Here is a 17531-nt window from a genome sequence, read left to right as displayed (position 1 = left end):
AAAATAACTCTTTGCTGTCTCTCACAGTATTAAAAGTTCCCCTTCTCTTCTGGTGGTATTTGATGAGGAGGAAGGCATTATTTGCTACCTCCACTTCCAGATCAAACCTCCGGTATCAGTGCAGTAACCAGTCGAAGGGAACTGGAGTATTAAAGTGTAACGTTCTCAGATTTATTCAAGGTTAGCTAAGAAGGGGTGATTTTCAGGGTCTAATCTATGATTTCAGTTACTATGTGTGCATTTGGATGCAGATGGACACTTGATCAATGAGGTTATAATTAGGAAAAGAGATGAAGGATCTCTCCCAGATGCATTGTCTGGACTTCCCTACCTCCTGTGAAGATCACTGTATCACTGTGAAGATAGCTACATCCTGATGTCCCAATTGCCTCACTGATGCTCCAATTTCCTGATTGATCTACATCCTGATCACTAACAGATATAAAGAATACAAAGTAAACATGTCTTTGTCAACTTTTCATCATTAAGATCTTTCTTTCAAAACAAATCATTTGAGATGTACTTCATTAGGAACAGGAAGACCACTGAGAGCAGCCAGAAGGTTTTCAACCATATTTTCCTTCAAGCGATGTAGACATTGATGAGTTCTCCCTCCCAGATGAGGTGTTAAAATAACATTCTTTAACTTTAATAAAGGATGTGATCTGAAATAGAAATGCATTCTTAAAATGTAGGTTTCATTACTTTTTTAAAAAATTTATTTTGCTGTTGTTACATCTTCATAGTTGTACGAAGATGAAAATTTGTAGATGAAAATAAGAATACAAGAAAATCCCAATTGATTCACAAAGTAACAATGTATTCTTAGAACCAGACAAAACCTTAAAGATTGCCTAGTCCAGTATATTCTTTTTACCTATGAGGAGCCAGAGGCCCAGAAAAAGGACACAATGCAAGAACCTAAGACCCCCAGGTTCTAAGTCAAAGCTCTGGCAGCCCACCATTGTTTTCAAAATTATCTCAAAAGAATAGAATTCTGAGTGAAAACTAGGTATTATTTTAAAGAATTAAATGGGAAGATATGCATTTAAGTACAATAATTGGACTACACAAAACGGGTTGAGGTCCATATAGCTTGTAAAGAGTTAATAAGAAAAAAATCTGAGCTACCACTTCAAGTTCTAATTGACTCAATAAGCTGACAAATTTCGTAAGTCAACAAGGTGATGGATCTTTTCATAATTTTTTAAAAGGTTAATACAACTGTCAGGTGCATTGTACTGGGAAATAACAATCACTTCATACAGTGCTCTGATCACATTTCACGTGTTCAATTTGTGAAAGTTTAAGAAGGACTTCAAGAAAACAAATTGTAATCAGTGGATGGCGACCAGCAGGGTAAGGGGTCTGAAAACTATGACTTCAGGAAGACTTAAAATTAAGGCAAGTAATTAGCATGGAGAAGAAATGACTGACAGAGATACAATCTGACTTCAGATATTTAAAGTGTTAATAGATAAAACAACACACTTATTTTATGTTGCTAGTGATGGCAAAACCAGAACCAATAGATGGAAGTGATGTTTTAAATTTTAATTATAGACATAGAGTTTGAAGAGTTGTGCTACAAACCTGAGGTATTAGCATAATTTTGTTACCTTAAACAAAAGATGAGATATGAAATACCCTGCACCGAGAAAAACTGTTCCAGTTTTATTGGTGTCATTTAGAAGTATAATCAAATTACAGTTACATTTTTAATACTTATACAGGTAAAAATATAGATTAAAAAATTCAAGAAAATTCCATTTGATTTATGGAAGGATCATCCAATCTTAGAACTAGAGCAGCTCTGAAAGATTTTCTTGTGCAGAACCCTTTGGGAGTTCCTGAGACCTATCTGAGGGATCCACAAGGTCACAACTATTCAAATGCTAAGATGTTATTTGCTGTTAAAATTCTCCTCCAAAGTGGGAGATAAGGGGATAAACAGGGTGGGGGGGATGATGGAAGGGACGGCATGGGGAGGAGGGTGCAATTTAAGGTCGACACTCACGGGGAGGGACAGGATCAAAAGAGAGAATAGAAGTAATTGGAGGCAGGATAGGATGGAGGGAAATATAGTTCGTCTTATACAACACGACTGTTATGGAAGTCATTTGCAAAACTTCACAGATTTGGCCTATATTGAATTGCTTGCCTTCCAAAGGGAGGGGGTGGGGAGGGAGGGAGGAAAAGAAGTTGAAACTCAAAGATTTAGGAATAACTGTCGAGTAATGTTCTTGCAGCTAGGAAATAAGAAATACAGGTAAAGGCGTATAGAAAGTTATTTGGCCCAACAGGACAGAGGAGAGGATGGCGACAAGGGCAGAGAGGAATGATGGAGAAGAGAGCAGAGTGGTGATGGGGGCAATTGGATTGCTCAGTGTTTTGGGGTGGGGGGAGGGGACAAGGGGGGAGAAAATTTGGAGCCCAAAAATTCTGTGAAAATGAATGTTAAAAGTTAAATAAATAAATTAATTTTAAAAAAATTCCCCTCCATTTTCCAACTCCATATCTGTGAGAAACAACTAATACAAAATATTGAATACAGAGTCAGATATGAAAATTCACTTGTCTTCTATTAAATCAGACACTGGAGAGATTTTCAAAAATAAGTAAAACAATGCCATTCTTCTCACTAAATTTTGTGTTTTATAAGATTTTTTTCATAAAATTATGTTGTTACCATGTCATGGGTTTATAATATTTTTAAATGAATTCATTAAATATTTTAACACTGTTATCAGTTTTAATGTGAAACACAGTAAGATGTTAATAGATATACTAAGTTATTAATAACTGTCAATTATTTTAAACATCTAAAGAATGCTTAAAGGAAATACTGATCTGGTTGAATATTTTCATTTTGCAGATGAGGAAACTAAATAGTCTGCCTGGAGAAGAGAAGGCTATATAGAGACACAAAATCTGAGTTCAAAAATGTCAAGTATATATAGATGAAACCATAGATTTGTTTTGGTAAAAATGGCAGTGCTAGGACCATTGGGAAGAACTAACAAGGAGTTATTTCATATATTGAACCAAAAATCTGTTTAAATATTAGAATTGCTCAACAATGGAATGGATTGACTCATAGGAGTATCTAACAATCTGTCACTGAAGACATTCAATTCTAAGCCAGGCAAATAACTCTCAGTGATGCTACAAGAAGAATACTTATTTTGGGGGGGAATTGGATAGTCAAAAGTCAAAGAACATGTATTAAATGCCTACTATGTACCAGGTACTCTGCTAAGTGCTGTGTACAAAAAAGAGTAAAAAAAGAAAGTCCTTGGCTTAAAGAGCTAATGATCTGACAGGGGAGGAAAGCTCACGAGAAAGAAGGAAGGTGAGTTTGGGAGGGAAAGGAAAAAGTACTTAATCTGGGGGCATGAAGGAGAAGGTAGAGAAGGCCCAAAGAGGGCAGCCAAGTGGGAAAGCAGGATTAGAAGATCTCTAAAACTCTGTGACCATGTGGGTGAGATATCAGCCAAAAGAAACTTTTTTCTTCAAACATTGTTGGGCAACGTTCCTTCTATTTTTATTTTTCACAAAAAATGCAGAAACAATTTTGCCTTGATTTTACCTGGGCAGAGGTTCAGGATAAGTCCCATTCAATCCTGCAGCTTTAATAATCCCAGTCTGAAGAGCTTCAACTAGGGCATTTTGATCAACCAATTGACTTGAATTAACACACAGTATCTTTGTCAGTATCATACAGTTATGTCTAACATGTAACAGAAAAGCAACGTCCACATTTCAGGCTCTTTCAATAACCTCTTTAAAACTGCACAGTTATCTATATCCTCATTGACTAAAGAACAGAAACTCATGAATATTAAATTACATAAAATCAAATGACAGTGATACAAAATTAAAAATGGAGCCTAGAAAACTATAAGGATGGCCACAAAACTTACTTATTTTTTCAGTGCAAAAGGGTATTTTTATGATTCAAGAGGAACTTAACATTTCAAACTTAGCTGAGAGAGAATGTTCTAGTGGAAGGAAGATCAGCCTTAGAAATGAGAGACTTGGGGTGTCAGGTTCTCTCACATTGCCTGGTGTGTGATCTGTGAGCAAGACACTTAATTTCTGGGTTTTCAGTTTCCTCATGTACAAAATCAGCTTAATAACTACAAGAACCACATTACAGGGTGGTTGGGAGGGAAAAATGAGACAATGCGTGCAAAATCAATTTGTAAACCTTGAACTGCTGTCAAAATGTCAGTGACTGATTATGAGAACTCAGTATCATAGATTTGGAACTGGAAGAAATGAATCTCCAAGTTCATAACAGTCCAATTACTTCTTTCTGCAGACATGGAAACTGGTGGTGAAAGAGGCTGAATGACTTGCCCAGGGTCACACAACCAAAAAGTGTCTGAGACAGTATTTAAACCCAGGTCTTGCTGAATCCAAGTCCACTAGGTCATGATGCCTCTCATTTCATTTCAGGTTCAAAATGATATGCCCATGTCCCATCAAGAGGTACTACTTAAGTGGAGAAAGAAACTCTTCTCCTTTATGCTTTGAAGCTTCTCAGACTTAGAGGAAGGTTTTATGATGCTCTTTCTGAATGTCAGTGAGTATTCAGTAAATGCCTCACTCCTTTTCTTTTGAAGACCAATCTTTTAAATACTGTTCTTCTGTTTGTTGTAATAATTGTCTCCTATTTATATTAGTAATAGCTTTCAGAATTGAGATTATTTACATGTCTAGTATTTAGTGCTGTTGAAGCACCAACTTTTATCTTTTAATCCATGAGAAATAGTTTTCTGCTTCCTGAAGATGGTCACCTAGGCACTTGAAATAAAAACTAATTATCAATACTACACATATAGTATATTGATGTATTCTTTATCTATACCTACATATCATTTATATAATGAAGGTTATATAGTCATGTGTTTTTCTTTATATTTTCATTGCATAAATTCCTAATTTTCTAAAACATTTTCCTTTATTATTCCTTGTGAGTGACAAATTCCAGATATCATCTTTAAAGTATACATATATATGCACACACATACACACACACACAAACTCACATAAAGGAATGAAAGCACAAAGATTACTCAGTGCCATAGTTAGTAGCAGAGCCAGTCCTAGAACCCTGTCTTCTGAACTCCATTATCCACTTTCTGATCATCAGTAAATTCATAGTAACTCATGCAATCACCATTCGTTTCAGTTATGTCATTTTAATGTCAATAAAACATTGTCTCTCTCTATAGTAAACTATGTAAGAGTTCTCAGTTTTTAAGTTCAATGATCAACTCATGACTTACTTTTGTCTATTATGACTAGATATTTAAATTAGGTATTACAAAAAACATTAAGAAAAAAACTTTTTACTGAGAAAACATGACAAAACACTGAGAAATATATAATTAATTGAAGTTAGAAGATATCCAGTATGGTGCACTTTTTTTTCCCCATGAAAGGCATAAAAAGCATCTGAATTTAAAGATATCCTTTCCTTTTTTTGATAGATAATTTATTTATTTTTCAGTTCTCAACATTTATTTCTACAAGAATTTGAATTCAAAATTTTCTCCCCATCTCTCCCCATTCCCCAAAACAGGACAGCATGTACCCCATCCATCCTTTCCTCCTGCCTGTCCTCCCTTCTACTGCCCTCCCTTCTTACATTCCTCTTCCCCTCTATTTTCCTGTAGGGCAAAATAGATTTCTATACTCCATTGCCTGTATAGCTTAATTTCCAGTTGCAGGCTAAAACAATTTTTAACATTCATTCTTAAAGTTTTGAGTTTTGTTTTCCCTCCCTCCCTCTACACCCATCCTCACTGAGAAAATAAGCAATTCAGTATAGGTCATACATACATAACAGTGGAAAGCACTTCCATAATAGTGATGTTGTGAAAGAGTAACCACATTTCCCTCTGTGCTTTCCTGCCCTCCATTTATTCCATTCTCTCCCTTGACCTGTCCTCCCACAATAGTCTTAGCTTCTGATCATCCCTTTCCCCAACTTGCTGTTCCTTCTATTATCTTCCCTCTCCTATCCCTTTTCCCCTTGCCTTCCTTCAGGGTAAAGTAGATTTCTATATCTAATTGAGTGTGTGTTATTCCCTCCTTAAGCCAAATTCCATGAGAGTAAGGCTCAATTATTTCTTTTCATCTCCCCTCTCTTCCCCTCCAATGTAAAAGCTCTTTCTTCTCTCTTTTATGTGAGATAATTTGCTACATTCTACCTCTTCCTTTCCATTCCTAAGTAAATTTTATTTTTTTAGGTATTCTTCCTTCATATTCAACTCACCCTATACCCTCTCTCTCTCTCTCTCTCTCTCTCTCTCTCTCTCTCTCTCTCTCTCTCTCTCTATATATATATATATATATATATATATACGTACATACACACATACATATACATATATACACATGTATATGCACAAACACATGTACATACACTCCTGTACATATACATACCTATACATGTATAATATACACATACATACATATCCATACACACCTACATATATATGTGTATACGTATATATGTGTGTGTGTGTGTGTGTGTGTGTGTGTGTGTATATATATATATATATATATATATATATATATATATATATATATATGTTTTCCCTCTAACTACTCTAATACTGAAAAAGGACTCATGATTTACTAATAACATCTTTCCATGTAGGAATGTAAACAGTTCAACTTTAATGAGGTCTTAAGGCTTCTCTTTCCTGTTTCCCTTTTCATGCTTCTCTTGATTCTTGTATTTGAAATTCAATTGTCTATTCAGCTTTGATCTTTGCAACAAAAATGCTTGGAATTACCTTGAAATTTCATTTTTTTCTCCTGAAGTATTATGCTCAGTTTTGCTGAGTAGATGATTCTTGGTTTTTATCCTGTCTCCTTTGACCTCTGGAATATCATATTCCAAGTCCTTTGATCCCTTAGTGTAGAAGCTGATAAATACTATGTAATCCTGACTGCAGTTCCACAATATTTGAATTGTTTCTTTCCAGCTGCTTGTAACATTTTCTCCTTGACTTGAGAACTCTGGAATTTGGCTACAATATTCCTAAGGAGTTTTCATTCTGGGATCTTTTTCAAGAGGTGATCAGTGAATTCTTTCCATTTTTATTTTATGCTCTGCTTCTAGAAAATCAGGGCAGTTTTCCTTGATAATTTCTTGGAAGATGATGTCTAGGCTCTTTATTTGATCATAGTTTTCAGATTGACCAATAATTTTTAAATTATCTCTCCTGAATCTATTTTCCAGGTCAGTTGTTTTTCCAGTGAGATATTTCACATTGTCTTCTATTTTCCCATTCTTTTGGTTTTGTTTTATAATTTCTTGATTTTTCATAAAGTCATTAGCTTCCATCTGCTCCATTCTAATTTTTAAAGAACTATTTTCTTCAGTGAGCTTTTGAATGTCCTTTTCCATTTGGCTAATTGTGCTTTTAAAAGTATTCTTCTTGGGAGGAGCCAAGATGGAGGAGTAGAAAGATACACAGACGATTAGCACCTACCCCAAAGCCCATAAAATACCTGTAAAGAAGAACTCCCAACAAATTCTGGAGCAGCAGAAGCCACAAGGACAATGGAGTGGAGGAGATTTCTGTCCCAGAGAGACCTGAAAAACCAACACCAAAGGTCTGTCGTGCACTGGACCCAGAGCAGAGCCCAGCCCTGCCTTGGCTTTGCAACACTGAGGGGAGCAGATCTGAGCAGGCTTCAAGGACAGAATCTCCAGCCTCAATGCAGGTCCCTCCACCCACAGGCGCCAAAAGTCAGTGAGACAGTCTTTTTGGCTCGCCAAGAGGGGAGTGGGGTGTCCCCATAACCCAGGCCCCCTCGGGAGGCAGCAGCAGACAGGGGCTCCCAAAGCAGGCTGGAGTCTGGATCCATTGTTGAAGGTCTCCCAGTAAACCCCCTGAGGGAACTGAGCCCCATGTGGCTGCCCTGCCCCCACCTGAGCACCTAAACTTAATCTCCCACTGAATAGCAGCCCCACACCCCCCAAAAGCCCTGAGGCTGGGAAGCAGTATTTGAATCTCAGCCCCTAAGCACTAGCTGGGTAGAACTGGAGGTGAGATGGGTGTGGAGAGGAAACTCAGAAGTTAAGTAACTGTCTGGGAAAATGCCCAGAAAAGGGGGAAAAAAATATAAGACCACAGAAGGTTACTTCCTTGGGTAACAGGTGTCTCCTCCCATACCTTTGGATGAGGAAGAACAAGGTATACTGCCAGAGGAAGTCAAGCGCCCTTCCTCCAAAGGGGACTTAAATTTGGCTCAGGAAATAGAAGACCTTAAAAAACAAGTTAGCAGCCTACTAAAGGAGAACCAAAAAAATGTGGAGGAAAATAGCAGCTTTAAAAAGAGGCTAACTCAATTGGAAAAAGAGGTCCAAAAAGCCAACGAGGAAAAGAGGTTTTAAAAAGTATAATTAGCCAAATGGAGAAGGTTCAAAAGTTCACTGAACAAAATAATTCCTTGAAAGAGAGAATTGAGTCCAGGGAAAAGAATGACTATGAGTTAAACCAAGAAGTTAATAAACAAAACCAAAAATTTAAAAAGATAAAAGATGATGTGAAAGAACTCATTGGAAAAACAACTGACCTGGAAAATGGATCCAGGAGAAATAATTTAAAAATTATTGGGCTACCTGAAAGCCATGATCAAAAAAAGAGCCTAGACACTATCTTCCATGAAATTATCAAGGAAAATTGCCCTGATGTTCTAGAATCAGAGGGCAAAATAGATATCGAAAAACTTTATCGATCTCCCCCTGAAAGAAACCCAAACAGAGAAACTCCTAGGAATATTGTGGCCAAATTTCAGAGTTCCCAGATGAAGGAGAAAATACTGCAAGCAGCTAGAAAGAAACAATTTGAGTACTGTGAAAGTACAATCAGGATAACATAGGATCTGGCAGCTTCAACATTAAGGGATGGAAGGGCTTGGAGTAAGATATTTCAGAAGTCAAATGAACTGGGATTAAAGCCAAGAATCACCTGCCCAGCACATCTGAATATAACACTTCAAGGGAAAAATTGGACATTCAGTGATAGAGACAAATTTGAAGATTTCATGTTGAGGAAAAGACCAGATCTGTATTTAGAATTTTGACTTCCCAAGACAAGAATCTAGAGAAGCATGAAAAGGTAAACAGGAAAAAAAAAGAAAGAAAAACCATAAAAGACTCTCTAAAGCAGAACTGTTTACATTACTACATGGAAAGAAAATATTTTTAACTCTTGAATCTTTTCTCAGTATTTGGGTAGTTGGAGAGACTGTACACACACTCGCACACATACACATAGATAGAAAGAGAGTACAGGGTGTGTTATATCAGAAGAGATGATATCCACATATACATATACACACACTACACAAAAATAAATAAAATAAAATAAAATAAAAATCAAGAGGTGAGAAAGGGAGTAATGAAATGGGGCAGGCTATAACTCATAAAAGAGATAAGAAAAATCTTATTCAATAGAGGATATAAGGGAGAAGGGGAGGGGGGAGAAATAAAGCTACTCTCCCCACATGTGGCTGAAGGAAGGAATAACATGCTCACTAAATTTGATATGTAAGTTTATATCACATCACAGGAAAGTAGGAGAGGAGGCAACAAGTGGAGCGAAGGGAATTTTAGAAGGGACGGCAAATGGGAGAAGGGAGTCACTAGAAATATACACCTTCAAGAAGGGACAAGGTCAATTGTAGAGGGGAAAAATAAGGGGGATAGGGTAGGTCAGAGGACAATATAATTAATATTACACAACATGATTACTATGGAAGTCTTTTGCAAAACAGCACATGTTTAGTCTGTATTGAATTGCTTCCCTTCTTAGTGGGGTTGGGGAGGGAGGGGGGAGGGAGAGAACTTGGAATTCAAAGTAGTAGAAACGAATGTTGAGAATTTTTACTGCATATAATTGGGAAATAAGAATTACAGGGATAGGGGTATGGAAATTTATCTTGCCCTGCAAGAAAAGAGGGAAGATGAGGATAGGACAGGGGTGAGGTGTGATGGAGGAAAGGGTACATTGAGGGAAGGAGCAACCAGAATGCAAGGTATTAGGAAGTGGGGGGAGGGGGTGATGGGGAGAAAAATTGGTCATGTTACAAAGTGATGTAAAAGCAATTAGTATTAAAACAATAGACTGAATTAATTACTGAGAATAAATCAATGACATCTTTAGTTTGGAGAAAAGAATTTCAGTCTAACTTTCCAAGAGGAAGGTAACCTCTAATAAAATTTAGCATGGATGGAAAAGTCAAGATTTTAATGGTAAATTTGATTTTATGACTGCCATTTAATCAGGAACTAGAACATGTATAGAAAGACATGGAAGCCACTTAAGACTTGCCTAAAAGATGTTCCTTAGCCAAAGTGAAACTATAATCATATTTTAAACCTGGTTATAGGAACCTGCCATTTTTAGGTGCTATGGGACTACTAAGTGACTGTTCTTCTGAGTCTAACTCCAGGTATGGGGAGCAAAAAAGGAGATCCGAGCCTCCATTACAAGATGCCAGTATGCTCATGAGATGCTGGTATGAACTGTATAGGTGATCTCAAGGAAAGAGTGGGAGAGTAGCTGTTCAGCATGGGCTGAGGTGGGATTCTCCAGACTCAATTTCCCCACTGACACCTGGCAGACTTTAAGCCTGACTGAATGCAAGTGGACAATCTACTCCTGCCTGGAATAGACATGAAGTTGGGGAGATATTGTTTCCCTGCAATGTCCCTACTCTTGGTGGCAATTTCCTATAGTCAAAAGGTTTGTAAGCTTAATACCAGATTTATTCAATTATAGATTATGGGTAGAAGAATATCTGAGGCTGTCTAAAACTAAGCTATTAGGCATAGGACTTTAGACCAACAACATGACGTTAGGGCCCTTTTATTCTTAGTAATACTGTGGAGACAATTAGATCAAGAGTTTGTGAAGTTAGCAACATAAATATTATCTATGTCTCAATTAGCTTATGTTTAAAAAAAAATTCTTTTGTGATCCATATTGTAAATGCTTTAAAAAGATGTATCACCTGACCAAAAGTTTTAATTGCTTTATCTATAAACTGTGTTAAAAATAAAATGAAAATAAAAAAATAAAAGTATTCTTCTCCTATTTAGCTTTTTGGACTTCTTTTGCCATTTGGGTTAGTCTATTTTTTTTTTATTTTTCATTTTTAACACTGTTCATTTCACACAAAACAATTTCAACTTTTGGTCAGGTGATATTTCTTTTAAAGCATTTACAATATAGACCACAAATGAATTTTTTTTTAACATTAACCTACTGAGACACAAGCAATATCTATGTATGCTAACTTCACAAGCTCTTGACATAATTGTCTCCACAGTATTACTAAGAATTAAAGGACCCTAACTTATTGTTGTTGATCTAAAGACCTAAGCCTAATAGCTTAATTTTAGACTTAACCTCAGATGTTCCCCTACCAACAATCTACAATTTAATAGATCTGGTATTAAGTTTACAAACCTTTTGACTATAGGAAATTGCCACCAAAAGTAGGGACATTGCAGGGAAACAATATCTCCCCAACTTCATATCAGTTCCAGGCAGCAGTAGATTGTCAACCTGCATTCAGTGAGGCTTAAAGTTTGCTAGGTGTCAGTGGGGAAATTGAGTCAGGAGACTCCTACCTCAGTCCAGGCTGAACAGCTGCTCTCCCACCCTTCCCATGAGATCACCTTTTGCAGTTCATACCAGCATCTCACAGGCTTACTGGCATCATGGATTGGAGGCTCAGACTGCCTTTCTTGCTATTCATACCTGGAGTTAGACTCAGAAGAACAGTCAGTTAATAGTCCCATAACATCTTAAAATAGCAAGTTCCAATAACCAGGTGTCAGATATGACTATACTTTCTTTTTGGCAACATCTTGGCATCAAGGAACATCTTTTGAGGCAAGTCTTAAGTGGTTTACATGCCTTTCTGTACATGTTCTAGTTCCAGTTTAAATAACAATCATAAAATCAAATATACCTTTAAAACCTTGACTTTTCCATCAATGCCAGATTTTTCCCAAAGTTACCTACCTCTAGAGAATTTAGACTAAAATTCTTTTCCCCAAACTAAAGATGTCTCTGATTTAGTCTCAGTCATTAATTAAGTCAATTGTCTTAATACTAATTGCTTTTACATCACTTTGTAACATGTCCAATTTTTCTCCCCATCTCTCTCCTCCCCCACCCCCTAATACCTTGCATTCTGATTACCCCTTCTCTCAATGTACCCTCTCTTCTATTATACCCCTCCCTTTCCTTATCCCCATCTCCTCTCTTTTCTTGTAGGGCAAGATAAGCTTCTATACCCCATTACTTGTGTTTCATATTTCCCAGTTATATGCAATAATAATTCTCAACATTTGTTTCTAATACTTTGAATTCCAACTTCTCTCCCTCCCTCCTTCCCTCCCCCTCCCCACTGAGAAGGCAAGCAATTCAATACTGACTAAATATGTGTCATTTTGCAAAAGACTTCAATAATAATCATATTGTGTAATACTAACTATGTTGCCCTCTATCCTACCCTATCCCCCCTTATTTTTATTCCCTCATTTGACCCTGTCCCTTCCCAAAAGTGTTTATTTCTAGTTACTCTCTTCTCCCATTTGCCCTCCCTTCTATCATTTCCTTCACCCCACTTGTCACCTCCTCCCCTACTTTCCCGTGGTGTAAGATAAATTTTCATACCAAATTTAGTGAGCATGTTATTCCCTCCTTAAGCCATATGTGAAGAGAGTAAGCTTCACTTTTCCCCTCTCCCCTTCTCTCTTTTCTCCTCCATTGAACAAGATTTTTCTTATCTCCTCTGACACTATGCCTTGTTCTTTCTCATCCAAAAGGATGAGAGGAGACACTTGTTCACCAAGAAAGTATCCTTCTATGGTCTTATTTTTTTCCCCTTTTTTGGGCATTTTCCCAGCCAGGACTTCTGAATCTTTTGTCAAGAGGAAGGTCCCATTACTCCTCCTCTCCCCAGTATCATGTTCAAGGCTGATTTGACTCATCTGCTTGATTCCCTGGGGCTTTGGTTGGGGGTGGGGCTGTCACTCAGGGCTGAGGTTTAGATCAGCTGCTCCTTACTGCCAGAGGCTTTAAGCTGAGCTGCCTGGACAATGGACCCATGTTGCTTACCAGCAACAGGCCTACAGCCTGCTGCTACTCCTGCTGCTGGTGCTGCTGCCTGGGGCTATTACTGGAGGAACCCTGTTCCTCTCTATCCCAGCTGGGAAATCCCTCCCACACTGACCTTTGGAGCTTTCTTTGTTGTTTATGGGTTGAGGGATCTGGGACCCTCCCTGCTGGGAACTCTACCTCGGAGGTCTGTTCAGGTCCTGTTCCTCCCAGTGCTGTATGGCCAGGGCTGAGCTTGGCTCCACTCAGCATCCCATCAGATATACCATTTTTATTGGCCTTCCAGGTTACCTCTGGCTGGAAACCTCTTTCATTCTGTTGTTGTGCTGCTCTAGAATTTGCTGAGAGCCATTTTTACAGGTATTGTGTGGGCTATGGGGGAATCATTAGAGTATATGTGTCTTTCTACTCCACCATCTTGGCTCTGCCCCCCCGGGTTAGTCTATTTTTAAAGGTGACTTTTCTTCAGTATTTTTAGGGGTTTCCTTTAGCAAGCTGTTGACTCACTTTTCATGCTTTTCTTGCATCTCTCTCATTTCTCTTCCCAATTTTCCCCTCACCTCTCTTACTTGATATTCACAATCCTTTTTGAGCTCTTATATTTTTTGGAGGTTTTGGTTGTAGAAGTCTTGACTTTGTTGTCTTCCTCTGATAGTATGCTTTGTCTTTCCTCATCCTAAAGGATGGAAGAAAATACATTTTCACCAAGAAAGTAACCTTCTATATTCTTATTTTTTTCCCTTTTTGGGGCATTTTCTTAGCCAGTTACTTTACTTTTGAATCCTTTGTCAAGTGGAGGGTATACTCTAGGGAACTGTAAGTTCTCAGTTCTTCTAAGGTGGCACAATCAAGGGAAAGGCATTTACTCCTCTCCTGGCCTGTGCTCTGGTCTGGGAACAACCAAGAGCACTCTTTTCTGCCCAAGAACTGAGAGTAGGATTCCTTCTCTAAAGCCACCACCAGCAACACTTCTTCTCACCCCAGGACTGCCACTCAGGACTCAGACCCAAATCAGCTGCTCAGTTACCCCAGGGTTTTTTAGCCAAGGGCTCCAAAAGTGGAAGCTCCTGCTTCAGTGGCTGCTGCTACAGTGTAGCTGGGGATAAGGCCCCACCACACACCCCTCTCACTCAGGTGAAAGAGTTTTCTCACTGACCTTTGAAGCAGTCTTTTGTGTTTGTGGTTTGAGAAATCTGGGAACTGCCACTGCTACCTGTGATTCCATTCCCTGAAGTCTACCCCAGATCTGTCCCTGCCTTGTGGCTATGGGCTACGCCATACTCTGAGCCCGGTGCAATTGGGGTCTTTTATTGGCCTTCCAGACTGCCTTGAGCTAGAAATTTCCTTCACACTGTGGTTTTGTGGCTCTTGCTGCTCTACAATTTGTTTAGAGTCATTTTTATGGGCTCCGGGGGAAAAATGGAGCAGGTCTATTTTTCTACTCTGTCATCTTGGTTCTGCCCCTATATTCTTTTCTTAACTTATTAATAACTTGGGTTAAAAATACTTTCCCAAAAGGTCAAGAACTCTTATAATTAGTAGGTACATTTTAACTCAATTGCTTACAAATTTGAGTTATTCTCTGAACCAGGAAGCTACAAGAGAAGAAAGTTAATAGAGAATACCAAATATCTGAGATTTATTACTGCATCTTTGAAGTGAAGGAGAAAATCAATTTGGTGGTCATATCTTTTAGTATCTATTACCTCTGCCAATGTTTATAAGAGTAGCAGTGGGCTTCATTAGTCCTAGTTCCCTCTTTCCAATCATCATATGAGTCTGAGGGGTCAAAGGAGGGACCAGCAATACAAAATCTGAATGCTGCAGCAGCTCATCCAACTTTTCACAGTAATTGGCCCCAACTGCCTGTTCCTCTTCCATTATCCTGCCAGAATTAACCAAGAAAAAATAAAATGAGTTTCCTCATCAGAAACAGCCCAAGATGCCCAAAGAAACCTCAAGTGACCAAAAACAAATTCCAGGGAAAAGTCACTGAAAAGGAAAGAAAAACAAGGCAAAATAATTCATGTTATTTAGGCTATGGGCTGCCAATTAAGTTCAGATAGGATGTGTGTGTTCTTCTTTCCTTGCTGAAGAAGACCATGCCATCAGAGAAATGATGACATGACTTGCACTTGACTTTGTTTTGAGTGAGAGAGGGCTGTGCAGGTCAACAGCCTCACTTTTTCTCCAGAGCCATTTGAATCCAGTGACCAGATATTCATTAGGTTGACTTGAGATGACCCAGCATGAAACAATTGGGATTAAGTGACTTGCTCAAGTTCACACAACTAGTAAGTGTCAAGTGTCTGAGGTGAGATATGAAATCAGGTGCTTCTCACTCCTGCACTGGTGCTCTATCCACTGCACCACCTAGCTGCCCCCCTCAGATAGGATAAAAGCAGCATGGAGACGATGTGGCATAGTGGAAAAAGAACTGCATTTAGAGTCAGAAAAACTGTGTTTAATTCCTCTCTCCAATTGGTGCCTTGTAAATCAAAGGAACTTTACAAGAAAAAGTATGGGAGAGGGGGAAATCAGCTAATGTATATTCACCAAGACAGATATCATAGAGTAAAAGTTTTCAGAGAGAGATCTATAGAAACTGAAGGATTCTGAGTACCCTTTGGGGGTGGGGGAAAGTGTTCTACTTTTATAAGAACTTATTTGCTGTTAAAATATTCTTCCCTTTTACAGCCACATATCTGTGGGGGAACAGGATAGGTAAAGAGGGATGGAAGTAACCCTATATATTCAGAAGACATACCTTTGAGGGAAAATTCAGCAATTCAAACAAAGAAGGAAAGAAAAGAAGACTGAAGGCTATGGAGAAAGACAAAGGAGGAATTTTATCATTACACCATGATGGGGCAATAAATTGAATCATGTGTTTCCCTTAGAGAGGTACAATTCAGTTAAGTTTGGAGTTTTATTTTGTGGAAGTTTTACCTGCGATTCCTATTGTGATACAGAATCTTCATTTCAAATCCTTTGGCTTGCTGAGTAATCTTATAGCCAATCTTGCCCATACCTATGATTCCCAGAGCAGAGCCAGTCACTTCTTGTCCCATCCAGTTAAAAGTAAAATATTTAGTGTTTGGTGAAGTAGCTACCTCATTCCCTAAAAATCCAAGAAGCAAAATTGAGCCATGGAGCTGTCTCCACAAACAATTCTATTATGTTCTTAAGACAAGAAATGAAAGGAAAAGTTGTGATTTGCATCTTGCTATACAATCTTGATAAAATGAGTTGTTCTGAAAACTCATGCTCTAGAACACAGGACTCATCCATTTCTACGTGAAGTAAAACAAAAGTTTCAGCATAAAACAAACCACGTTATATTGAGAAAAGATAGTAGTTTTTTCTCATGGTACAAACCAGAATATTCTGGCAAAAAAGTTACATTATAACATTTATTCTAAACCAGCATTCATCTGTCATAAGGTTAAGAGTTTAATCTTTAGTCTGGGAACTTGTTCTAAAATTTTTTGATAACAATATTTCAGTAGAATTGATTTCCTTAGTAATCCTATAGATTTTAACCTATTCATTAAAAAACATTATTCTGAGAAGGCTTCCAACAACTTCCTAAGATGTTATGTAGAAATCAGGACAATATGAAAAAGATTTATATTTTTAAAATATCAGTTTGAAATACTTTAAGAATTATTTTTGCAAATAAAATCTATTTAGTTAACAATTACTACAAAATTAAATGACTAAAAAAAACATTTTACCTTCTAATAACCTCCGGGCTGATGCTAGAAGTAAGGCAATTCCCAAATCTGCAGTGCTGTTAGTAACAGCATGTCGAGTGTTGACCACTTTCACCCCAAAGCTGGCAATCATGTCCAGGTCCAGATGATCCAGGCCTGCTCCTGAGCTTGCAATAGTCTTCAAGTGAGGCAAACTCTGAAGGAGCTCCAGGTCAATATGTGGTTTTCCTTCCCACATATATATTGCTTGTATCTTTTGACTGAAATATGTTTTGTTTTCAAGAAATTCTTGCATGGTGGTAAGATTAAAATGTTTCTTAAGATCTCTTACATGATCTTCATTCAAACTACACAATTCTTTAAAACCACTTAACAAAGCACCAGGTAGATTTTGATCTTGCATGATGTGTGGAAAAAAATAAAGGGTTTCTGCAGTAAAGGAAAAAAATATCTTCAGGAGTACTGACTTTGTTCTTTAGTCAATCATTGACTTCCTGAATTCCAGAAATGTAATGGGATTATTTGAGTATTTTTGTGAAATTTCTAGAATAGCTCATAGTTCCTAGGAGCTCATACTACTCTAAGTTTCCATGTCTCCTCCACTTTCTCCTCCCTTGGTCTTTCTCTGTTCTAAAATTAGCCATACCAT

The 17531-nt window shown here is 37.8% G+C and overlaps 1 protein-coding gene across 1 annotated transcript; it reads right to left on the bottom strand.

Moving 5' to 3' along the window:
* Nucleotides 1–508: 508 nt before the first annotated feature.
* On the bottom strand, nucleotides 509–17285 carry LOC140498318 (glyoxylate/hydroxypyruvate reductase B-like). The gene is made up of 5 exons (XM_072599484.1): nucleotides 16904–17285; nucleotides 16116–16287; nucleotides 14873–15051; nucleotides 3590–3686; nucleotides 509–665 (listed from the first exon to the last, which is right to left on the bottom strand). The coding sequence occupies exons 1-5, from the start codon at nucleotides 17283–17285 to the stop codon at nucleotides 509–511; spliced, it is 987 nt and encodes a 328-aa protein (XP_072455585.1).
* Nucleotides 17286–17531: the final 246 nt, after the last annotated feature.

The sequence above is a fragment of the Notamacropus eugenii genome, chromosome 4 (genome assembly GCF_028372415.1).
Source record: "Notamacropus eugenii isolate mMacEug1 chromosome 4, mMacEug1.pri_v2, whole genome shotgun sequence".
Taxonomy (NCBI): Eukaryota; Metazoa; Chordata; class Mammalia; order Diprotodontia; family Macropodidae; genus Notamacropus; species Notamacropus eugenii.
Note: the sequence above shows the minus strand (reverse complement) of the source record. Positions and strands in the feature narration are given on the sequence as shown.

What these genes read in the sequence shown, in the direction of transcription:
- LOC140498318 (XM_072599484.1), bottom strand. Translation starts at nt 17,285, where the DNA reads ATGCAAGATCAAAATCTACCTGGTGCTTTGTTAAGTGGTTTTAAAGAA. An exon ending in TATCACAATAGGAATCGCAG is followed by an intron (nt 15,052 to 16,115) that starts GTAAAACTTCCA and finishes TAATTCTGGCAG; the next exon opens with GATAATGGAAGAGGAACAGG. An exon ending in TCTTATAAACATTGGCAGAG is followed by an intron (nt 3,687 to 14,872) that starts GTAATAGATACT and finishes GTGTTAATTCAA; the next exon opens with GTCAATTGGTTGATCAAAAT.